The following is a 26187-nucleotide window of genomic DNA, read 5'->3' on the forward strand; positions in this document are numbered from 1 at the left end:
TGGAGAGGCCTGCACCCACGTTACTGTGGGATGACCCTCACCCGTGACAGGTGCCTCTTGGTGCCCAGAACGTGCCACAAACCCAGTTTGCTCAGCCACACTGACAAAGTATCATACACAAAGGGGTCTTCACAAGGCATTGCTTGAGAGAGGTGGAAACAGACTTCCATCTTGGAAGCACATCAGACCCGATCTCAGTGGTTCTCAATATGTATTTGCATTCTACATTCACAGGGAGATACACCACGGTTGAGAGTCAGACCACACCCATCCATTCTTCACTGGTTCAAACCATGGTTTTAATTGCTCTTCTGAGAAATGTAGTTGTCTGTCCGTATGAGTGGATGCAGAGTCCACGGATACAGAGGGCCAAGAGCACTAAGCCATTTAAAATAAGAGACTTGAGCATCTTGGTACCCATGGAGGTCCTGGAACAAATCTCCTGTGGATACCAAGGGATAACCTTACTGATGAAAGGCCTAAATACATCTAAAATTTGTTGGATTATTATCTTCAAAAGAAATACTTAGTATGAATCAGAAAGTGTCTGAAAAGCACTCTTTTAATGATAAATCTAGGCATGTTTTTAAGCAGTAGTTTGGGGTAGAGTTACAGATGGGACATGTGCATACATATATTAAGATCACTATTTATGTATACACGACCACGTAAATGGCACACGCCTTGCTGGATTGGTGAGAGGGAGCAGATGCTTTCTGATTTACCGCCTGGTGGGTCACAGGGAACAGTAATGACCAGAGGCGGGCCTGTCCTGTGCCCTTTGCAGCTTCAGGAATACAGACCTCTCCCTGAGCTGCAGAAAATGAATAGATGGGCCTCCCGCTCCACTGGCTGAAGTGCTGCTGCGCTTGCCTCTGATGAAGTCGCTGGTTTGTGTCATTTTACTGAGCAAACCAAACGGGGCTTTTTGGCGGGGGGGTGCGGCACAGCCGCCTCCGCAAGATCAGCACCCTTTCTTCAGAGATCTGTCCACACACAGGGCTCAAAAGAAGGAATGTTCCCATGGGAGATTACTCATTTGGTATGACAAGCAAGCTTGGGAGCTGATGTTAATAGATGGTGAAGATGGATGGGCTGTTTCATAATTTATGAATCTAGTAATCTCGTGGTGCCTTATTTTAATAATAACACACATTACAGCCTTACTATTTATATAAGTTGACTTGTACTTTTAAAAATGGAGACGGATTTCTAAAAGTCCTCTAGATTAGCCCTCTTGTGTGTGTGCGTGTGCGTGTGCGTGTGTGTGTGTGCGTGTGTGTGTGTGTGCTGGCAGTGCACGGCTGCGATCTGTGCCATACCCAGGAGTGCCAAGTGTTCCTCTTGTGGCGGTTGGGCTTTGAGCTCCACAAATTCTCCATTGGTGTATTCCCTGTAAACCACTTTCTTGTACTGAGAGCCAATCCAGTTTTCAGTGTGGTTCATAAATATATGTCCATGTCTGCAAATCGGAAGCAACAGGAATTAAAGTTGTTAGAGGGTAAGAAAACCCTCGAGTGCTTCTGCATGATTCGGGGGTGCACTGGAACAGTGCTTCCCAAATCTGGCAGCAATCAGGATCTCTGTGGGGAGCTGGTTTTTTGCATCAGGCTCTCGGGGAGTGGGACCAGGATTCTGCATTTGAAAGCATCTCTGGGTGCTCAGATGTGGGCAGTCCGGCACTGGACTATGGTCCACTCTTGGGAACCATTGCTCTAAAGCCCTACTGACACTCAATCCCTGACCAGCTTTAGTTAGAGACTCGTAAGAGCCCTTTGAGGTTGCACTTCTCTTCTTGGAACTAACTAACCTCACACACCTGCTCACCCATGCACATACACACACATTCTACCACCCTGCATTCCTCCAGATTTTCTATGTATCATTCTGTCCCTTGTTATGCTTTTCCATTTTAAAGAGCTCAAGAAAGTCTGTGGGCTGTGTATTGTGCATACATATACAAATATATACAGGTTGCACGGCTTGCAGGATCTTAGTTCCCTGATCAGGGATTGAACCTGGACCCCAACTGTGAGAGTGCAGAGTCCTAATCACTGGACCATCAGGGAATTCCCTAAATACAGATACAGTTGATTCTTGTTATTCACAGTAGTTACGTTCTAGAGAGTCACCCCAAACACTGAATTAACAAATACTGAACCATTTTTCCTAGGGGAAACGCCGGGTTAGGTCCCTTCGAACCTCGGGTCACAATATTTTCATCAACAGATCAATATAGAACCTTGTTTGTTGTGTGTTTCTGTTTAAAGACATCTTATGCAATAGATATTGCTGATCCATAAATACTGAACTCATGGCCAATAGTACTATGACTCATGCCTGAATGAAGTTTATCTAGCACCTGTATTTACTCTGTAAGGGCACATTACAGCCTTCCCGTGCTAAGGGACCCTAGACAGCACTTCAGCCCCAAGCTGGGGGAGCCATTTTAAACAGCTAAATCACCAACAAAAAGCACAAAGAAGAAAAAAGAAAGTGGCACTAAATAGATGACCAAGAGGACACTTGTTTCTGTAGGAGAGCTGAAACAAGAAGGCAGAAGGATGCATTGTTGGTTTGACCTCTGCTGGGAATGTGAACATCAAGGGACATACATTTTTTACTGATTTATTCATATCTGCAAGTGACCACAAAAGCACCACAAGAATTGACTTGGGGGTTACAGATAAATTTCAGCGAGTAGGCAAATTCACACACATGGAATCTGCAAATAATGAGGATCAACTATATATTTTATCTAGCACCAAGCTAGATCATCACAGAAGATAGAAACAAATCTATTGACTTTATCTCCAAATATAGTGTGTCTCATATCCTTCCATTTCCCTACTATTAAACTGCCGACACTCTAAGCCACCTACCTAATCTAATCACTTACCTGTATTAACTGGAATTGTTCCTAACCATGTTCTCTGCCTCCAGTGCTCCTTTCCTCTCTCTATTCTCTACTCCAGGGGTCCCCAACCCCTGGGCCACAGACCGGTACGGTACTGGTCCGCGACCTGTTAGGAACCGGGCCACAGAGCAGGAGGTGAGCGGCAGGCGAGCAAGCGAAGCTTCATCCGCCGCTTCCCATCGCTCCCCATCGCTTGCGTTACTGCCTGAACTATCCACCCCCCTTCCCCCTTCCGTGGAAAAATTATCTTCCACGAAACCGGTCCTTGGTGCCGAAAAGGTTGGGGACCGCTGCTCCACATTGCAGCCGCAAATTTGAGCATGTTGGTCGGTCCTCGTGGAAAAGCTTTTTAAGGCTTCCCACTGGCAGACTCCTCGATTTAGCTCTCATACCCTTTCCCTATCTGCCTCTGCCAACCTCCCAAACCTGGTTTCCTATCATTGCCCCCCCACATGCCCTATGCTCATGCCATTCTAAACATTCACCCTCTTGAGCTCCACATGCCCTCCACTCCTCCAGGCATCCACTTGCTGCCTTCCTGTGCTGAGAGCACACTTCCACCTCTTCAACTGACCCTCTCTTCGTGTCCCAGCTCAAAGACTACTTCTTCCCAGAAGCTTTCCCTGATCACCTACCCTCTCCCCCCCTTTCCCCCAAGATGGGGCTTCCCTCCCCACAGTGACTGCATGACTCAGTGTGCTTGTCCTAGTGTCTGCCCCATGGACCATGAATTCTGTATGAAAAGGACCTTGTGTGCCCTTCTCAGCACTTTGCACGATGCCTAGCACACAGTAGGTAGTTAACAAATGCATGTATATCTTCTACCCACCACTGTGTGCTTTCCAAGAGAAGAGAATTTTTCTTCTACTTTTATTTTTCCAGGAGTCCTAGTAACGTGTGGTGGCGACAAGCACCGACTCTCGGGCCACCTCTGCTGTTTTCCAGTTTCCCTTCTCTGCCAAATGACGTGATGAGAATCCATCTACCTCCCAGGACTGGTGTGAGGATCATATAAGTTAAGACCTGTAAAGCTGTGTCTGTGTCAGACACCTATTAAGAAACACATACGCGCTTGCTCTATCATCTCACTAGGATGTCACATGGGCCAAAGCTGATGGAATGGGTCAAGTGTGTGGCGAGGGTCATATCAGATAGGGTTTGTAAAAGGCCTAGTAAAATGCTTCGCTCATGGGGTGTGCTCAATAGATGGCGAGTCTTTTATATACATATATATAATCTTTATTGGACTATAATTGCTTTACAATGTTGTGTTAGTTTCTGTTGTACAACAAAGTGAATCAGCTATATGTATACATATATCCCCATATCCCCTCCCTCTCGAGCCTCCCTCCCACCCTCCCTATCCCACGGCTCTAGGTGGTCACAAAGCACCGAGCTGATCTCCCTGTGCTATGCGGCTGCTTCCCACCAGCTATCTATTTTACATTTGGTAGTGTATATATGTCCATGCTACTCTCTCACTTCGTCCCAACTTCCCCTTCCCCCCCGTGTCCTTAAGTCCGTTTTCTACGTCCACGTCTTTATTCCTGCCCTGTCACTGGGTTCATCAGTACTGTTATTGTAGATTCCATATATGTGCATTAGCACACGGTATTTGTTTTTCTCTTTCTGACTTATTTCACTCTGTATGACAGCCTCTAGGTAGATGGCGAGTCTCGTCTGGAATCCCAGGTTAGTTAAATTACATGCATCTCAGTCCACAAGCTCAGGAGTGCTAGGTATAACTTTATTTCTCTATAGCAACCTACTCTCTATTTTCAAAGTCCTTCTCATTGCACAGACCCTGGCATTGTGCCAATGGTCCCATATGTTGCCTTTCTGGGAAAGACTTCCAGGTTCCAAGTTGAGGCAGAGGGTCTGTGCTGACCAGGACCATAAATGTCTCAGGGAAAACACATACTGAGGGGTAGTCTGAAAACTAGAGGTGTCCTGTGATATGGCCTTGGGTCAAACGGCAGAGGCATGGCAACGGGTGCAGAGGGGCATTCGTTCCTGGGCTCTGATCTACAGGGGTGCCACAGATTGCCACTGGGATGACTTGGCATTTCATTTCTGTACTGCACTTCTATCTACAGATCTGTTGTATTTTTAATAGGTGAAAATGCTCTCATCTCACTTTGTTTTTATTTATTTATGGGCACAGTCCAGAGTGGCAGGGGCAGGGTACAGACACATTCAGCACCCTCTATCTATCTCTCTATGCAGCTTGGGAGACAATCTCAGAAGACCAAAGCTAGCTCTTCCTGCCAGCCCAGAGGGATGGGGCTGAGAACAGAAATTACACTGAGTTTCAAGAAAGTGAATTTCTTACACACTCATGGGCTAAGATTGTACACGTGACAAAATTATTATACGATGATTTCTTCAGTGATGGCAGCCTGTTAATGAAATCATCATTTTATAAAAAGCAAAATTAATATTCATTTCATTTTCTACTGCAGTATCAGTCTTTAACTTGTATTGGCAGCACTGGTTTAGCAGGAGGGGTGTCTGGTTTAGCAAACTGGCTTGGTGAATCATTGAACGAATTTTAAACCGTCCTGTCCTTGAGGCAAATCTTTTAAAAATGGAGAGTCATTGTGTTTCTTCTTTTGTCCATAAGGTGGCACCATTACATTCTTTGCATTAGCCTGAACCCTCAAAACAGGCCAAGTAAGAAGAGAAACAAAACAGGTTAATACTCGGAACAGCTGGGTGTGGGAGAATTGGTGGGGGGGGCATAACCACAGAGGATTAGTACGAGGGCTGGGGAGGGGAGGGCAAGGGAAGTGTGATAATAAATATCAAAGAGGAACAAGGGTGTGAAAGTCAGCTTGTGTTGAGAAGAGGATTTGTCCTTCAAAAGGTCTATGTTCAACTCCAACTCTAACAGTGACTAGTTGGACCACTTAACTGGGCCGAGTCTCCTCATCCGTATATGGGACAGTGATACCCAAGCAGAGGGTGTTAACTTTGGGGGAAAGGTCTGCAGGTCTGTGCCTGAGATGCTTCTATTCCTTTCCTCCTTGGCTCTACCCGGCGGCCCTGGTGGGCTTAGGGCAGGGGGCTTGCAGCCAGGTGAGGGAAGGGGTCTTGGACTATGCCCCTTAACCCTTGGGTGTCTGGCATGATACGCCCGTTTTCCTTCTTTTTTTAAATTTATTTATTTTTAAAGTTTTTGGCTGTGTTGGGTCTTCGTTGCTGCACGCGGGCCTTCACTAGTTGTGGTGAGCAGGGGCTACTCTTTGTTGCGGTGTGGTGGCTTCTCTTGTTGCAGAGCGCAGGCTCAGTAGTTGTGGCGCATGGGCTTAGCTGCTCCACAGCATGTGGGATCTTCCAGGACCAGGGCTCGAACCCATGTCCGCTGCATCGGCAGGTGGATTCCCAACCACTGCGCCACCAGGGAAGCCCCGTGCTGTGGTTCTTAATCTAGAATCTGATATTTGAATTATTTGGGGAGCTTTTAAAAATACCAATGCTGGGCTTCCCTGGTGGCGCAGCGGTTGAGAGTCCGCCTGCCGATGCAGGGGACACGGGTTCGTGCCCCAGTCCGGGAAGATCCCACGTGCTGTGGAGTGGCTGGGCCTGTGAGCCATGGTCGCTGAGCCTGCATGTCCGGAGCCTGTGCTCCGCAATGGGAGAGGCCACAACAGTGAGAGGCCCGCGTACCGCAAAAAAACAAAAACAAAAAACAATGCCTGGTTGTTACCCCAGCATCTCATTGCCTCCGCTCATTCATTGGTGCTTAGCATTGGCCGACAGCGCTGCCCAGGAGGGTCAATCTGGCGGACTTTCTGGGTACCAAGTCATCCAAAGAGAACTGCTTTTCCTGACCCAACTCGGGGATCTCTGCCAATGCCTCCTACGTGCTCCCTGGTTGTCCCCCACGGTCAGCGCTCGGCCAATGGCCCCCGCGGTCCTCAATCTACAGCTGCCCATCCTCTCACCCCAGATCTACGCACCATCTCTGCCTCCCTCTACATCCTTTTGTCCTCCCAGGATCACTGTGAGATGGGCCTCTTTGCCTAAACCCTTTCAGTCCAGACGCTCACTCAAAGCCACATTCGCTGGTCCGACAGCCACCCTTGAAACTAGCCAGCAGATGTGGACCGATACCGCCGCGGGAGCGCCCTTAAAATGACTTCAGACCCTTTCCTGGGACGCAGAGGGCAGCTTCCCTAAGCTTTCGTGCCCCTGAGTAAAATCTCTTGTCTGCCAGAACTGGGCAGACAAAACCAGGGCATTTTTAGTTTCCACGTTTGACATGTGCGACCCCAACCGAGAGACTCCGCGGCGGCATCGCCTGTGGTACCTTTCCCATCCTCCGTCCGAGTGCTGCTTTTCAAACTCCCAGTTTTTGTTAGGGGCATAATCCCATTCTACCTCTTCAGCGGCGATGTAAAAGGTTCTTATCATCCCGTACAGCTGTTCAGAAGGGTCCTTGTTGCCGCAGCTGCTGACCTCATATATTTGATTCATGCCTCTCTGGAAGTGGTACAGGGTGGAGCAAAACACCCTGAAGATGCCTGGAAGAGAAATAGCTTGGCGTTGTGTGCGATGCTCGAGAGTTTGATTTTGGTTTGTTAGCAAACCTATGTAATTTATTTCAAAATAACCGATAAGGTGGATTTTTAAAATATCATCTTTATATAGTATTTAAAAATCAGATGCCAAGGGGAATAAATTACTCTGAATATATTTACTTATGGGGAAAAATACCATCTGAAATTCATTTGTCATGGACAAATAAAACTTGCAAAGTTGTTGCCAACAGATGATTTCTCTGGGTCTTCCCTATTGTACACACCTATTAGAAGGTGGTCACTCCTAGAAAATCACTGATAGGTGATGATTATCTTCGCCCCACCCAGTTTAAAAGGAACTCATTATCCATAAGATGAATATTCTAGACAAAATTCAAATTAGGTCACGTTTCTGAAGTCATGACTTTTGCCCTAAAGGTGTTCATAACCTGTAAAGTGCAATACACAAGTAAGGTATTATTATTAAAGCCAAATGTATTTCTTCATTAAGCCCTTGAGCAGAGGATGGTCTTGTTTCCAATGGTAAGTCTACATGATGCCAGATGAAAAGAAAAACCAACAATCATGTCTGACTGAGAACAATATAATTTTTAAGCTGAATTTTCTAGACGCCTTGGCATCAGGTACACATATCTTAACTGAATTCACCATAAAATCATATAAAACCAAATTATTGGAAAGTATCAACTTTCAGTGAAATTATTGGATCAATAAATCTTCCCTTCCTCTAGTAGACTCTGTTCTCAGAGGTGAGAGTGTGGGTCTCGTTAACTACCTACAAAGCACAGAGATAGCTTCTATCATGCTACACATGTCTAAATACTGCCAAGTTGCCCCTTTAGGATGAGCCCAAACCACTGGTTCATGGGGTACCCTAGCACCCCGCGGTGACCGTCATGAGGAAGGGTCTCTATAAAACCAGAGAGAAGATACCTCGGAAGACAGACATGGCGAGAGCTTCCTCTGCCTATGTGGGTCTCCAGGCAGCTCATTATTGATGTGTTCATCATTCCTTCAACAGATGAGGAATTATCTTCTCTAAGAACAAAAAGGAGCTTAAGGCCTTGATTGTGGTGATGTTTTCACAGACGCATACTTCTCTCCAAACTCATCAATTTACATATATTAAATATACAGCTTTTTGTGTATCAGTCATACATCAATAAAGTGGTTAAAAAAAAAAAGATTCAAAGAGAAAACGTTTGACTTGCAACTGACAGGCTCCTCTACCCATGTTTTGGGCACTCCTTTTGGCTTAGAGATATGGGACAGGAATTGGTGAAATAACTAAGCTTTTCAGCAATAACCAATTTATACTCACCACCAAATATAAACTGGAAAACATCGTCATGTAGCTCTTTAGAAGTCTGTAGGGCACATGAGTAAGTAGCCAAAACCCTAAAATTATTCCAGCCATCTCTAGTTTTGAATGCCTCTTTCTATGGGTTAAACCTATTTGGCTGTTTTCCTCCCCTTCCCTCTTTGGTCTTGAAGAGTGCATTAAGAAAAAGATCATTGTTCCCAAGGCATCCCTTGGGATGATTCATAATTGATCAATTATATTAATATAGAAATGTTGAATACTAGAAGTTTACAAGGCAAGGATTATGGAGCTCCTACTCTGAGTCAGTTCTTAGGCAAAAGTTTTGAAGCTCAAACCTCAAGTTCTTAACCAGTGACACGGAGAGGCATCTAAACTGCAGTTCTAGTGTGGAGTAAAGGAGTAAATACCCATTCATAAAGGAGACAGAGCTGGCAAGTACTCATCTTGGGTAGAATATTGGTTTCTTCTTAAGATGAAAAAGTTGGGTCGGAGAAACACGTTGAACACCCGTAGCACTCGCTATTCTTATTTTTCATGAGACAGCATATGCTGCCATATATTGTTCTATATCTTTTATTAAAATGCCCCCGTTATATAATTAGCTTGGGAATCACTAAGAGAAGGGACAGGTACTGGTATTTCAATGCGCTCTCCATGAACTTAAGACCCAATGCAGCTTGCTTTCTGGGTGCCCAAGAGAATGAAAATAGGGAAGTCCCCATCTGGGACTCATCAAGAGACTACCATCAGTCACTAAAGAAGGCAGACAAGTTCATGTCCATAACCTGGAAGCAACCACTGGGTTGCTCATGCCTGGTTGACGCTTCAGAGCAGTAACTAAAATGATGTTTGTGCTTAAAGAGAACAACAACAAAAATTCCTCTTTCTTAGCCTGAATTGTTCATGGATATGAATCAAGAGCATTCTAGGATTTGTGAGGCAAGGTCATTTGGAGTACTCCCACTTCTGCTTTGTGGATGTTATTTTAGACGCCTTTCCTTTGTCCTTTACACTATATATTTGAAATAAAATAGTCAGGATTCTCTGATTCTAATCAGGACTACACCTCTTTCTGTACACCCAGAAGTGCCCTAATTCAAACAATTTCTTCTGGGGGAGGGGGAAGGGTAAACTGGGACAAAGTGAGAGAGTGGTATGGACTTATATATACACTACCAAATGTAAAATAGATAGCTAGTGGGAAGCAGCTGCATAGCACAGGGAGATCAGCTCAGTGCTTTGTGACCACCTAGAAGGGTGGGACAGGGAGGGTGGGAGGGAGACACAAGAGGGAGGGGATATGGGGATATATGTATATGTAATAGCTGATTCGCTTTGTTATAAAGCAGAAACTAACACACCATTGTAAAGAAATTATACTCCAATAAAGATGTTAAAAAAAAAAAAAGAGTATATGCCTGAAAATAGGAATTTGATCACCTGAGCTGGCCCGGCCAAGTTTACCTGCATGGTCCGGCTGCATGAATGCTGTTGTGGAGACATGGGGAAACAGGGCCAGGGAGTCGCGGTGAGTCCCTCGTAGGTGGATGGTGTTCCCTTGAAAATAAACTCCATGCATGTCAGTGTCGGTGCCCATTCCAATCATATGCCAGGAAACTCTATCCTTTTTGCACATGGGTAGACCTGGCTGGTTGCCATACATATAGCCGTTAATAGCTAAATGGAAGGAAAAAGATAGCAGAGCCCACTGTAATTTTGTAGATGTACTGAAAACACGTCATCTTAGTGAAAGATTATCAGTGTGTGTAGGGGCAGTGGTGTTCAAGTTCAAACTATTTACAGAAGATCCTTATTATCAGAGAATAAAGAGTCCTGGGGAAAAGTCACGTGGTGAATCAAACTTAAATGGAGACTGAAATTAACAATGAATAATGAAAATACGCTAAAACTGTGAATCTGTTCTATTTAATAATGTATACACAGGGCTTTAATTCTAAGAATCAAGAAGAAATAAACCAGGTTGTTTTCTGGAGTAATTTTTTCTGACAAAATTGTTTGATAGTATAATATGATATCCTTCATTTCACATTTTAGGTTTGCAGATTATAAAGAGTATCATCCTTGCAAAAATATTTACAGACTTCGTTAATTTTCTCGAAGTCTTTTTTTAAAGGTCTTGATATGAAAATCATCTTCTCTTGAGGTTCTTATCCTGTCATCTCCCTTGTTAAGTGTCTTTTCCTCAGGAAAATCATCTTTTCTTGAGGTTCTTATCCTGTCATCTCCCTTGTTAAGTGTCTTTTCCTCAGTTATTCATTTAATTTTGTCAGATCCTCATTTGCAAATGGCTTTGCATTTGATTCTAGAAGTTATCACACATCTCTTCACTGATTTCACGGATCTTGCATCATTAGAAAAAATTGCAGTTGGTTGACATTATATTTGCATGTCTAGTCCGTGGAGAGGGATTTTGGGGTGGGGGGAAGGGACACTAAGTTATAAGAGGTTGGCCCTTGAGTAAATAATTTGGCCTTATGATAACTTTGATTTCCATTCCCCAATAAAATAACTGACAGAACTTTGAATAATGATCATTTAGATAGGAAAACATTTTGTATCTCCAGAAATGCAAATTGTTTTTCTCTTTTACATCAACCTCAATCCATCAATAGTGGTTACCTGGAGCAGTGCCTTGAGAAGAACTGAGAAAGCACATTCCCACTCTGGGGGATGAATGCCGTGATTGAATAGCACTGAAGGGTGACTGCACCTAATTATGTCTCATGGTTGGTGGCCCTTAGAGAGAGATTCCCACTCCCACTCCTTCTAAGGCCCATTCATCATGTACATGAATGATCTGTTACAATCTCATTGTCAAATAAAATTGCTTTTTGTTTCTTTATCTGCAGAATGAGGGGTGCTTGGTAATTTCACTCAAATATCTGGAATTATTAGTAGAAATTCCAAGAAGCCCTGGGGCTGCTGAGAAGAATATCACATTTTCTGAAAAAAATCTTTGAGAACGCTCTTGCAAATAAACTAAGTCTTGTCTGTTGAATGTTAAAGAGATATCGTTGTAGATTGTGATGCTAATAATTTAGTCCTTGGCTGGCTGGTAGAGAATCCTCTGTTGCCTTGGAGCTCTAGTTTAAAGCCTCTCTTTCCCGGGAATTCCCTGGTGGTCCACTGGTTAGGACTCGGCGCTCTCACTGCCAAGGGCCCGAGGGCCTGGGTCAGGGAACTAAGATCCCACAAGCCAAACAGCGGGCCCCCCAACCCCCCAAAAAAGCCTCTCTTTCTGGAACATTCATTCAGACATTCAACAAACAGCGTTGAATATAGACTATATAATATGAGCAATGCAAAGCATTGTATGCTATATAAGGCATTTTCTCTTTGGTATTGTTGCCAACTTTCTCCCACTCATGCAAGCAAGACTGGAGACAAAATTTAATTTTAAATTAATGTGAAATTTAAAGTAAAACACGTAATTTTCCTTGAATTTTGCTTGAAGAATGACATATTCTACATGTTCAAAATATACAAATGTATTTCAAATTGCCAAACCAGGATGGGGCTGGATTTGACATGGTCCATTAGACTGTTTTCTGTTTTCTATATACAGGAGTCTCATGATAAATTTCTTTTGCAACCTAGCTTCTCCACTAAGGAATTGTTATGCTTCCTAATTTATAGTTGAGTTTACCTTTTCTATTGGCTACTAGAGAGGTAGGAACTACATTTTGTATTCAGTTATAACAAAATTTTTCATAGAAGATGATATTGAAGGTGCACTATTCCATGCTTTCCATTGGTCCAAGAGGGGACTCTGTTGGAACAGAACATCCAGGACCACAGGAGTCTGAGCTGGTGCTGTGCATCACTTGGAAACTTGAACTGTTTTTGGACTTCCTTGGGAGAGAGGGAAAGTGCTATTTCATTATTTTCCCATAATGTTTCCCATAATTTTCCCCATAATGTTTAATAAACATTTGTTTACTGTTTCCCAATAAACAGATGTTATGCTTGGTCCTAAGACAAGGCCTGTTATCTCGCCATGCTTGCTTTAAGCACTGAAAAAACTTTTTATTGAAGTATGTTTGATTTACAATACTATACTAGTTTTAGGTGTACAACATAGTGATTCAATATTTTTATACATTATACTACATTTAAAGTTATTACAAAATAATGGCAATATTTCCCTGTGTTGTACAATATATCCTTATAGCTTATTTATTTTATTCATAGTAGTTATTTTCTCTTAATCCCATAGCCCTATCTTGCCCTTTCACCCTTCCCTCTCCCCACTAGTAACCCTTAGTTCATTCTCTATGTCTGAGTCTGTTTCTTTTTTGTTATATACATTCATTTGTTTTACTTTTTAGATTCCACATATAAGTGAAACATACAGTATTTGTATTTCTCTGTCTGACTTATTTCACTAAGCATAATACTCTCTAGGACCATCCACATAGTAGCAAATGGCAGAATTTCATTCTTTTTTATGGCTGAGTTTTATTTCCATATATATATATATGTGTGTATATATATATATACATATATACATATATATATATATATATATATACATATATATATATATATATATACCATGTCTTTATCCATTTCATCTCTTCATGGACACTTAGGTTGCTTCCATATCTTGGCAATTGTAAATAATATTGCTATGAACATTGGAGTGCATGTATCTTTTCTTTTCTTTCTTTTTTTAAATTTTTTGGCTATGCCATGTGGCATGCGGGATCTTAGTTACCCTTCCAGGGATCGAAGCTGGTCCCCCTGCATTGGAAGTCCAGAGTCTTAACCACTGGACCACCAGGGAAGTCCTGCATGTATCTTTTCGAATTAGTGGTTTTGGGTTTTTTTGTTTGTTTGTTTGGATATATATATACCCAGGAGTGGAATAGCTGGGTCATATGGTAGTTCTATTTTTAGTTTTTTGAGACACTTCCATACTGTTTTCCACAGTGGCTGTACCAGTTTACATTCCCACCAACTGTGTAGGAGGGTTCCCTTTTCTCCACATCCTCGCCAACATTTGCTATTTGTGTTCTTTTTGATAATAGCTGTTCTGACAGGTGTGAGGTGATATCTCATTGTGGTTTTGATTTGCATTTCTCAGATGACTAGCAACATTGAACATCTTTTCACGTGCCTATTGGCCATCTGCATTTCCTCTTTGGAAAAGTGTCTACTCAGTTCTTCTGCCCATTTTTAATCAGGTTGTTTGCTTCTTTGATTTTGAGTTGTACAAGCTGTTTATATATGTTGGCTATTAATCCCTTATCAGGCATATCATTTGCAAATATTTTCTCCCATTCAGTAGGTTGTCTTTCCATTTTATTGATGGTTTCCTTTGCTGTGCAAAAGCTTTTACATTTAGTTGGATCCAATTTGTTTAGTTTAGCTTTTATTTCCTTTAATTTAGGAGGCAGATCCAAAAACTATTGTTGGGATTTATGTCAAAGAGTGTTCTGCGAATGTTTTTCTCTAGGAGTTTCATTGTATCCAGTCTTAAATTTAGATCTTTAATCTATCTTAATTTTATTTTCATATATGGTGTTATAGAATGTTCTAATTTCATTCCTTTACATGTAGCTTTCCAGTTTTCCCGGAACCACTTATTGAAGAGACTGTCTTCTCTCCGTTGTATATTCTTGCCCCCTTTGTCATAGAGTAATTGACCATAAGTGCGTGGGTGCATTTCTGGGCTCACTATTCTCTTCTGTGGATCTATGTGTCTGTTTATGTGCCAGTACCAAACTGTTTTGATTCCTATAGCTTTGTATATTGTCTGATGTCAGGGAGCATGAATCCTCCAGTTCTGTTCTTTCTTGAGATTTGGGGTCTTTTGTGTTCTCATATAAATTTTAAAATTATTTGTTCTATGCTCAACATCACTAATTATTAGAGAAATGCAAATAAAAACTACAATGAGATATCACCTCACACTGGTCAGAATGGCCATCATCAAAAAAATCTACCAATAATAAATGCTGGAGAGGGTGTGAAGAAAAGGGAACCCTCCTGCACTGTTGGTGGAAATGTAAATTGGTACAGCCACTATGGAGAACAGTATGGAGGTTCCTTAAAAAACTAAAAATAGAGCTACCATATGACCCAGCAATGTGACCCCTGGGCATATATCTGGAGAAAACCATAATTCAAAAAGATACATGCACCCCAAAGTTCATTGCAGCACTATTTACAACAGCCAGGTCATGGAAACAACTTAAATGTCCATTGACAGGTGAATAGATAAAGAAGATGTGGTACATATATACAATAGAATATTACTCATCCATAAAACAGAAGGAAATAATGCCATTTGCAGTGACATGGATGGACCTAGATATTGTCATACTGAGTGAAGTATGTCAGACAAAGACAAATGTATGATTTCGCTTATATGTGGAATCTAAAAAAATGGTACAAATGAACCTATTTACAAAACAGAAATAGAGTCACAGATGTAGAAAACAAACTTATGGTTACCAAGGTGGAAAGGGAGGAAGGGGTAAATTGGGAGATTGGGATTGACATATACACACTACTATAAATAAAATAGATAACTAATAAAAACGTACTGTGTAGTGCAAGGAACTCTACTCAATACTCTGTAATGACCTATATGGGAATGGAATCTAAAAATAGTGGATATATGTATAATTTATTCACTTTGCTGTACAGCAGAAACTAACACATTATAAATCAGCTATACTCTAATAAAAATTAATTTTTTAATGTGATTAATTAAACTGGAATAAAAGAAAAAATAATAAAATTATTTGTTCTAGTTCTGTGAAAAATACCCTTGGTATTTTTATTGGGATTGCATTGAATCTGTAGATTGCCTTGAGTACAATGGTCATTTTAACATATTGATTCTTACTATCCAAGAACACAGTATCTTTCCATCTGTTTTTGTTGTCTTCAATTTCTTTCACCAGTGTCATAGTTTTCTGAGTACAGGTCCTTTACCTCCTGGGGTAGGTTCATGCCTAGGTATTTTATTATTTTTGATGTGATGGTAAGTGAGATTGTTTCCTTGATTTCTCTTTCTTATAATGCATTGTTAGTGTGTATAAGTACAACAGATTTCTATATATTAATTTTATATTCTGCAACTTTACTGAATTCATTGATGAGCTCTAGTAGTTTTCTGGTAATGTCTTTAGGATTTTCTAAGTATAGTATCATGCCATCTGCAAACAATGACATTTTGACTTCTTCCTTTCCAATTTGAATGCCTTTTATTTCTTTTTCTTCTCTGATTGCTGTGGCTAGGACTTCCAATACTTTATTGAATAAAAGTGGTGAGAGTGGGCATCATTGTCTTTTTCCTGATCTTAGAGGAAATGCTTTCAGCTTTTCACAACTGAGTATGATGTTAGCTGTGGAGCTGTCATATATGGCCTTAATTACGTTGAGGTATGTTCCTTCTATGCCAACTTTCTGGAGGATTTTTATCATAATTTTTACTCTTCAGTTTCTTAATGTGGTACATCACATCAATCTAGTAGTTCTGCGTCTTTATTCCCATCTTGCCCCTAGCTTCTTCATGACCATTTTTTGTTTGTTTGTTTAAGATTCCATATATATGTGTTAGCATACAGTATTTGTTCTTCTCTTTCTGACTTACTTCGCTCTGTATGACAGACTCTAGATCCATCCACCTCACTACAAATAACGCAATTTCCTTTCTTTCTATGGCTCAGTAATATTCCGTTGTATATATGTGTCACATCTTCTTCATCCATTCATCTGTTGATGGACACATAGGTGGCTTCCATGTCCTGGCTATTGTAAATAGAGCTGCAATGAACATTGTGGTACATGACTCTTTTTGAACTATGGTTTTCTCAGGGTATATGCCCAGTAGTGGGATTGCTGGGTCGTATGATAGTTCTATTTTTAGCTTTTTAAGGAACCTCCATACTGTTCTCCATAGTGGCTGTATCAGTTTACATTCCCACCAACAGTGCAAGAGGGCTCACTTTTCTCCACAGCCTCTCCAGCATTTATTGTTTGTAGTTTTTTTGATGATGCCCCTTCTGATCAGTGTGAGATGATATCTCATTGTAGTTTTGACTTGCATTTCTCTAATGATTAATGATACTGAGCATTCTTTCATGTGTTTGCTGGCAACCTGCATATCTTCTTTGGTGAAATGTCTATTTAGGTCTTCTGCCCATTTTTGGATTGGGTTGTTTGTTTTTTTCATATTGAGCTGCATGAGCTGCTTGTAAATTTTGGAGATTAATCCTTTGTCAGTTGCTTCATTAGCAAATATTTTCTCCCATTCTGAGGGTTGTCTTTTCAACTTGTTTATGGTTTCCTTTGCTGTGCAAAAGCTATTAAGTTTCATCAGGTCACATTTGTTTATTTTTGTTTTTATTTCCATTTCTCTAGGAAGTGGGTGAAAAAGGATCTTGCTGTGATTTATGTCATAGAGTGTCCTGCCTGTGTTTTCCTCTAAGAGTATGATAGTGTCTGGCCTTACATTTAGGTCTTTAATCCATTTTGAGTTTATTTTTGTGCATGGTGTTAGGGAGTGTTCTAATTTCATTCTTTTACATGTAGCTGTCCAGTTTTCCCAGCACCACTTATTGAAGAGGCTGTTTTTTCTCCACTGTATATTCTTGCCTCCTTTATCAAAGATAAGGTGACCATATGTATGTGGGTTTGTCTCTGGGATTTCTATCCTGTTCCATTGATTTATATTTCTGTTTTTGTGCCAGTACTATACTGTCTTGGTTACTGTAGCTTTGTAGTATAATCTGAAGACAGGGAGCCTGATTCCTCCAGCTCCGTTTTTCTTTCTCAAGACTGCTTTTGCTATTTGGGGTCTTTTGTGTTTCCATACATATTGTGAAATTTTTTGTTCTAGTTCTGTGAAAAATGCCAGTGGTTGTTTGACAGGGATTGCACTGAATCTGTAGATTACTTGGGGTAGTAAGTCATTTTCACAATGTTGATTCTTCCAATCCAAGAACATGGTATATCTCTCCATCTGTTGGTATCATCTTTAATTTCTTTCATCAGTGTCTTATAATTTTCTGCATACAGGTCTTTTGTCTCCTTAGATAGGTTTATTCCTAGATATTTTATTCTTTTTGTTGCAATTATAAAGGGGAGTGTTTTCTTAATTTCACTTTCAGATTTTTCATCATTAGTGTATAGGAATACAAGAGATTTCTGTGCATTAATTTTGTATGCTGCTACTTTACCAAATTCATTGATTAACTCTAGTAGTTTTCTGGTAGCATCTTTAGGATACTCTGTGTATAGTATCATGTCATCTGCAAACAGTGACAGCTTTATTTCTTCTTTTCCAATTTGTATTCCTTTTATTTCTTTTTCTTCTCTGATTGCTCTGGTTAAAACTTCCAAAACTATAATAGTGGTGAGAGTGGGCAACCTTGTCTTGTTCCTGATCTTAGTGGAAATGGTTTCAGTTTTTCACCATTGAGGAGGATGTTGGCTGTGGGTTTGTTATATATGGCCTTTATTGTATTGAGGTAAGTTCCCTCTATTACTACTTTCTGGAGGATTTTTATCATAAATGGGTGTTGAATTCTGTCAAAAGCTTTCTCTGCATCTATTGAGATGATCATATTGTTTTCCTCCTTCAATTTGTTAATATGGTGTATCACATTGATTGATTTGAGCATATTGAAGAAGTCTTGCATTCCTGGGATAAACCCCACTTGATCATGGTGTATGATCCTTTTAATGTGCTGTTGGATTCTGTTTGCTAGTATTTTGTTGAGGAGTTTTACATCTATGTTCATCAGTGATATTGGCCTGCAGTTTTCTTCTTTGTGACATCTCTGTCTGGTTTTGGTGTCAGGCTGACGGTGGTCTCGTAGAATGAGTTTGGGAGTGTTCCTCCCTCTGCTATATTTTGGAAGAGTTTGAGAAGGATAGGTGTTAGCTCTTCTCTAAATGTTTGATAGAATTCGCCTGTGAAGTTATCTGGTCCTGGGCTTTTGTTTGTTGGAAGATTTTTAACCACAGTTTCAATATCAGTGCTTGTGATTTGTCTGTTCATATTTTCTATTTCTTCCTGGTTCAGTCTTGGCAGGTTGTGCATTTCTAAGACCTTTTCCATTTCTTCCAGGTTGTCCATTTTATTGGCATAGAGTTGCTTGTAGTAATCTCTTATGATCCTTTGTATTTCTGCAGTGTCACTTGTTACTTCTCCTTTTTCTTTTCTAATTCTATTGATTTGAGTCTTCTCCCTTTTTTTCTTGATGAGTCTGGTGAATGGTTTATCAATTTTGTTTATCTTCTCAAGGAACCAACTTTTAGTTTTGTTGATCTTTGCTCTCGTTTCCTTCATTTCTTTTTCATTTATTTCTGCTCTGATCTTTATGATTCCTTTCCTTCTGCTAACTTTGGGGTTTTCTGTTCTTCTTTCTCTAATTGCTTTAGGTGCAAGGTTAGGTTGTTTATTTGAGATGTTTCCTATTTCTTATGGTATGATTGTATTGCTACAAACTTCCCTGTTAGAACTGCTTTTGCTGCATCCCATAAGTTTTGGGTCGTCGTGTTTTCATTGTCATTTGTTTCTAGGTATTTTTTGATTTCCTTTTTGATTTCTTCAGTGATCTCTTGGTTATTAAGCAGTGTATTGTTTAGCCTCCATGTGTTTGTATTTTTTACAGTTTTTTCCTGTAATTGATCTCTAGTCTCATAGCGTTGTGGTCGGAAAAGGTACTTGATACGATTTCAATTTTCTTAAATTTACCAAGGCTTGATTTGTGACCCAAGATATGATCTATCCTGGAGAATGTTCCATGAGCACTTGAGAAAAATGTGTATTCTGTTGTTTTTGGATGGAATGTTCTATAAATATCAATTAAGTCCATCTTGTTTAATGTATCACTTAAAGCTTGTGTTTCCTTCTTTATTTTCATTTTGGATGATGTGTCCGTTGGTGAAAGTGGGGTGTTAAAGTCCCCTACTATGCTTGTGTTACTGCTGATTTCCCCTTTTATGGCTGTTAGTATTTGCCTTATGTATTGAGATTCTTCTATGTTGGGTGCATAAATATTTACAATTGTTATATCTTCTTCTTGGATCGATCCCTTGATCATTATGTAGTGTCCTTCTTTGTCTCTTGTAATAGTCTTTATTTTAAAGTCTATTTTGTCTGATATGAGAATTGCTACCCCAGCTTTCCTCTGATTTCCATTTTCATGGAATATCTTTTTGCATTTCCTCACTTTCAGTCTGTATGTGTCCCTAGGTCTGAAGTTGGTCTCTTGTAGACAGCATATATACCAGTTTTGTTTTTGTATACATTCAGCCAGTCTATGTCTTTCAGTTGGAGCACTTAATCCATTTACATTTAAGTGTTTATCAATATGTATGTTCCTATTACCATTTTCTTAATTGTTTTGGGTTTGTGATTGTAGGTCTTTTCCTTCTCTTGTGTTTCCTGCCTGGTGAAGTTCCTTTAGCATTTGTTGTAAAGCTGCTTTGGTGGTGCTGAATTCTCTTAGCTTTTGCTTGTCTATACAGGTTTTAATTTCTCTGTTAAATCTGAATGAGATCCTTGTTGGGTAGAGTAATCTTGGTTGTAGGTTTTTCCCCTTCATCACTTTAGATATGTCCTGCTCCTCCCTTCTGGCTTACAGAGTTTCTGCTGAACGATCAGCTGTTAACCTTATGGGGATTCCCTTGTATGTTATTTGTTGTTTTTCCCTTGTTGCTTTTAATACTTTTTCTTTGTATTTAATTTTTGATAGTTTGATTAATATGTGTCTTGGTGTATTTCTCCTTGGATTTATCCTATATAGGACTCTCTGTGCTTTCTGCACTTGATTAACTATTTCCTTTCCCATATTAGGGAAGTTTTCAACTATAATCTCTTCAAATATTTTCTCAGTCCCTTTCTTTTTCTCTTCTTCTTCTGGAACCCCTATAATTAGAATGTTGGTGCATTTAATGTTGTCCCAGAGGTCTCCGAGACTGTTCTCAACTCTTTTCATTCTTTGTTCTTTATTCTGCTCTGCAGTAGTTATTTCCACTATTTTATCTTCCAGGTCACTTATTCATTCTTCTGTCTCAGTTATTCTGCTCTTGATCCCTTCTAGAGAATTTTTAATTACATTTATTGTGTTGTTCATAACTGTTTGTTTGCTCTTTAGTTCTTCTAGTTCCTTGTTAAACGTTTCTTGTATTTTCTCCATTCTATTTCCAAGATTTTGGATCATCTTTACTATCATTTTTCTGAAGTTTTTTTCAGGTAGACTGCCTATTTCCTCTTCATTTGTTAGGTCTGGTGGGTTTTTACCTTGCTCCTTCATCTGCTCTGACTTTCTCTTTCTTCTCATTTTGCTTAACTTACTGTGTTTGGGGTCTCCTTTTCACAGGCTGCAGGTTCGTAGTTCCCGTTGTTTTTGGTATCTGCCCCCAATGGCTAAAGTTGGTTCACTGTGTTGTGTAGGCTTCCTGGTGGAGGGGGCTAGTGCCTGTGTTCTGGTAAATGAGACTGGATCTTGTCTTTCTGGTGGGCAGGTCCACGTCTGGTGCTGCGTTTTGGGGTGTCTGTGGGCTTATTATGATTTTAGGTAGCCTCTCTGCTAATGGGTAGGGTTGTGTTCCTGTCTTGTTAGTTGTTTGGCATAGGGTGTCCAGCACTGTACCTTGCTGGTTGTTGAGTGTAGCTGGGTCTTAGCATTGAGATGGAGATCTATGGGAGACCTTTTTCCATTTGATATTATGTGGAGCCAGGAGTTCTCTGGTGGACCAATGTCCTGAACTTGGCTCTCCCACTCCAGAGGCACAGCCCTAACGCCTGGCTCGGGCACCAAGAGCCGGTCCTCCACACAGCTCAGAATAAAAGGGAGAAAAAAAAGAAAGAAAGGAAGAAGAAGGTAAAATAAAATAAAATAGTTACTAAAATTAAAAATAATTATTAAAAATAATTTTTAAAGTAATTTAAAAAAAGAAAGAAAGAAGAGAGCAACCAAACCAAAAACAAGTCCACCAATGATAACCAGTGCTAAACACTATACTAAAAAACCAAAAAGACGGACAGACAGAACCCTAGGAGAAATGGTAAAAGCAAAGCTATACAGACAAAATCACACACAGAAACATACACAAACACACTCACAGAAGGAGAAAAAGGAAAAAGTACATATATATATCATTGCTCCTAAAGTCCACCTCCTCAATTTGGGATGTTTCAGGTATTCCACAGATGCAGGGTACATCAAGTTGATTGTGGAGATTTAATCCACTGCTCCTGAGGCTGCTGGGAGAGATTTCCCTTTCTCTTCTTTGTTCGCACAGCTCGTGGGGTTCAGCTTTGGATTTAGCCCTGCCTCTGCGTGTAGGTTGCCTGAGGGCATCTGTTCTTCGCTCAGGATGGGGTTAAAGGAGCAGCTGATTGGGGGGCTCTGGCTCGCTCAGGCCAGGGGGACAGAGGGGGACAGAGTATGGGACAAGCCTGCGGCAGCAGAGGCCAGCATGACATTGCACCAGCCTGTGGCGCGCCGTGCGTTCTCCCGGGGAAGTTGTCCTTGGATCACGGGACTCTGGCAGTGGCGGGCTGCACAGGCTCCCCGGAAGGGAGGTGTGGATAGTGACCTGTGCTCGCACACACACTTCTTGGTGGCAGCAGCAGCAGCCTTAGCGTCTGATGTCCGTCTCTGGGGTCCACGCTGTTAGCCGCAGCTCGCGCCCATCTCTGGAGCTCCTTTAGCAGCGCTCTTAATCCTCTCTCTTCGCGCAACAGGAAACAAAGAGGGAAGAAAAATTCTCCTGTGTCTTCGGCAGCTCCAGACTTTTTCCTGGACTCCCTCCCGGCTAGCTGTGGCGCATTAGCCCCTTCAGGGTGTGTTCACGCAGCCAACCCCAGTCCTCTCCCTGGGATCTGTCCTCCGAAGCCTGAGTGTCAGCTCCCAGCCCCTGTCCGTCCCGGCAGGTGAGCAGACAAGCCTCTTGGGCTGGTGAGTGCTGGTCCGCACCGATCCTCTGTGCGGGAATCTCTCCGCTTTGCCCTCTGCACCCCTGTTGCTGCGCTCTCCTCCGTGGCTCCGAAGCTTCCCCCCTCTGCCACCTGCAGTCTCCGCCCGGGGGGGCTTCCTAGTGTGTGGAAACCTTTCCTCCTTCACAGCTCCCTCCCACTGGTGCAGGTCCCATCCCTATTCTTTTGTCTCTGCTTTTTTTTTTTTTCTTTTGCCCTACCCAGGTACGTGGGGAGTTTCTTGCCTTTTGGGAGGTCCGAGGTCTTCTGCCAGCGTTCAGTAGGTGTCTGTAGGAGTTGTTCCACGTGTAGATGTATTTCTGATGCATCTGTGGGGAGGAAGGTGATCTCCGTGTCTTACTCTTCTGCCATCTTCCTCTGTATCCTGTAGATGTGTTTGTGGGAGGAGATGAGTTCCACATTCTCCTACTCCACCACCTTGACCTCTTGCCTCTAGGCATTTTTGTTGACTCCACACTCTGGTGGCCATTTGAGTTTGGACTCTTGTGCATTACTCTGCCACCTTGGGTAATCTCTCCAAGACTAACAAGAATCCCATGTTACACCAATTACAATGTGGGTTTGCTATTGTTAACAACTGATATAAAAGAGACAGAGAAGGATAATTAACTAATTTCTCCTACATGAAGATCTTGGATAGGAATGGCTAATGTTTTACAAATTAACACTTTAGATAGTTATACACACAACTTGGTAAGAGATGCCTTGCTGGATAATAATTATCTCCAACTATCAGCTGGATTATCAGACTTAATGACATTATTGCAAACCCAAGGGAGGGCATTTTGTCAGTAATTTTCTACATTTATGATGTACTGTGATCTTTGCTAGTTCAAATTTTGTATTGCTTTATCTAAGGCTTTAGAAGTATTAATTAAGTTTCACATCTCTAGAGACAGGGAGGTTTCACCATACCTTGTACGTCTGAAGCCACGAAATATTTCACTCATGACCAAGAACAATACCCAAGATACCAAACTTAAGATAAAGCATTCCAAACATTTTCACTTCAAATGCAATTATGACTTTCTTTACAGGAGGGAAAAACATTTTTCATACCATGCATTCGGTTGGACTTCACAAACTCTTTGTCCTCCTTGTCAACACTGAAGGGACGCCAGGTAAACTTCTGAATATTTTCATCAAGATATCTGCTCAGATTCTCATCAAAGACTGTGAATAATAGGTAAAATTCCTTGTCTATTCCTTTCTACAGAGAAGAAAGAAATGAATGTATTAAAGTACAGCTTGGAGGACTTCTTAGCTCTACTTCACTTTCAAAATTAACACACAGTAAATTAGGGTCAATGTCAGCCATAGATTTACTAGGTCATTTTGTAAATCAGGATTCTGATAAATTCATTCTACACCCAACAAAATCATCTTCCTCATTATATCCTTCTCCCTGTCCATGTGACCTCCTCAGAGGAAATAAGTCGTTGCTCAGAAGCTTTCCTTCCCTGTGGTACTCCTATTTTCAGGCTGGTCATCACTGACTTATTTTCCTTACCCTAGACTCCAAGTCCTGGCCTCGGCCTCTCTCTCTGGCCTCATCTCCGTGTATTCACCCCCTAACTTATTCCAGCTACCCTGGCCTTTTGCTCTTCTGTGAAGACACCAACTTCATTCCTGCCTCAGGGCCTTTGTGTGTGCTGTTCCCATTGTCTAGGAGGTTCTCCTAGGTCTTGCCTGGCTCACTCCTTTATTCTGTTCCATTCCCTACACAAACATCACCTCGTCAGAGTGCCCTTCCCCGACCACCCTATCAAAACAGTCACTCATCTTCCATCCTGCCTGCAAACTCACTCACTTTACTTTACCACACTTTACTTTTCTTCATAGCAGTTATCTCCACCTGAAACTATATTTTATTTATGCACTTATATTTTCTGATGTTGCCCCACTGCAATGTAGGTTTTGTGAGAGTAGGGAAGTTTTGGGTCCCTCTCTGTATCCCCAGCTCCAACAAAAATGACTGGAAAAGTAGGCACTCAATAGGTGTTTTTGAGTGAAATAGTGAATTCATGTAATCCATGGACTTTGCTATGTTATGTTAATTTGAGTTGATATTCAGGGGTTACCTCCCACTGTGTATATCCTAATCCATCTTTTTTGAGCATGTCTGACCAAACAACATCTTGAACTGCTGAAATCTACTTTTCTTTAAAGCTGAACCAGAGAGGTAACTGTACTTTCTGTCCCTCAACCATCTTCCCTTCTCTAATGTGCTCCCTTCCAATCTACCCTTCATCCTGCTGCCTGCTCCAGAGGGATCCTCAGCAGTGCCATCTGATCATATCTCTCTACTTAATCTGGAGAATACAATCTAAACTCACAGTGATCAGTCCCTGCCTACCTGTTCAGCCTCATCTCTCAGCCCTTCCCTCCTGGCACTTGGACTGAAGTAAGGCCAAGATCCTTGCAGCAATCTGAACTTGCTAGGTACAGCAAGCCTCTGTCCTTTACGCATGTACCCCCTCAACTTTGATGGTCTCCCACTGTAATCCAACTTCAAGGGTCAGCTTAGCTGTCCCACCCCTGTGAAGCATTAACTCTTCATTGAAGATAAGGGTATTCTTTGCTTTATGTTCTTACTATACCTTATGTACACTTACTGCTTTTATCACATGGTGTTTTAGAAAGCAATAATTTAAGATCATTGGCTATGGAAAGAAACAATATAGGCTTAAAATTTTTCAAAATACAATATAAAAAACGGGGGGGGGGTGGACAAGGGGTCAAACATATTTTAAAAGATCTTAGGTTCTAGTGCCATTCTGCTTACATGCTGTGAAAACTGGGACAAATGACTTGTCTTCTCTAAGTCCTAATTCCCTCATTTGCAAACTGAGGATATGAGTAGTTCCTACTTCATGTTTTTTTGGAAGGTAAATTAGATACTATAAGTAAAACACTGAACACAACATCTGGCAAATACTAAGTACTCAATGTTAACTGTTATTAACTGTGATTGCAATTGTCCACAAGATGAGAAGGAACCATTGAAAGGAGTTCACTTGAAGAATCTCATCATCTGAGAGTTATTTGGAATGTAACTGTGTCTATAAAAGTGGGATATTAGCCCAGGAGGTTAGAAGGTAAGTGATAGGACCCTGTGTAATGATTAATTTCATGTGCCAACTTGACTGAGCTATAAGGTGCCCAGATATTTGGTCAAACCTTATTCTAATGAGGGTGTGCTTGGATGAGATTAACATTTGATTCAGTAGACTGAGTAAAGCAGATTGCCCTCCTTAATGTGGGTGGGCCTCATCCAGTCAGTTGAAGGCCTTAGCACAACAACAAAACGTCTGACCCCCTCACAAGTAAATGGGGATTCCTCCTGCCTTTTAACTGGAACAACAGTTTTTTCCTGCCTTTGGACTCAAACTCAAACACAGGCTCCTCCTGA

The 26187-nt window shown here is 41.3% G+C and overlaps 1 protein-coding gene across 2 annotated transcripts in view; it reads right to left on the reverse strand.

Annotated features, from left to right (window-relative positions):
* Positions 1-26187, reverse strand: part of HEPHL1 (hephaestin like 1) — a 93369-nt gene that overhangs the window by 16196 nt on the left and 50986 nt on the right. For both annotated transcript variants that reach the window (XM_065881883.1, XM_065881882.1), the window contains exons 10-13: positions 23835-23985; positions 10250-10462; positions 7230-7443; positions 1323-1462 (exon numbers count right to left, since the gene is read on the reverse strand). In XM_065881883.1, coding sequence (XP_065737955.1) covers positions 1323-1462; positions 7230-7443; positions 10250-10462; positions 23835-23985 — 718 coding nt within the window. The remainder of the gene's footprint in view (positions 1-1322; positions 1463-7229; positions 7444-10249; positions 10463-23834; positions 23986-26187) is intronic.

This window comes from Phocoena phocoena, chromosome 8, assembly GCF_963924675.1.
Source record: "Phocoena phocoena chromosome 8, mPhoPho1.1, whole genome shotgun sequence".
In the NCBI taxonomy this organism is placed as follows: Eukaryota; Metazoa; Chordata; class Mammalia; order Artiodactyla; family Phocoenidae; genus Phocoena; species Phocoena phocoena.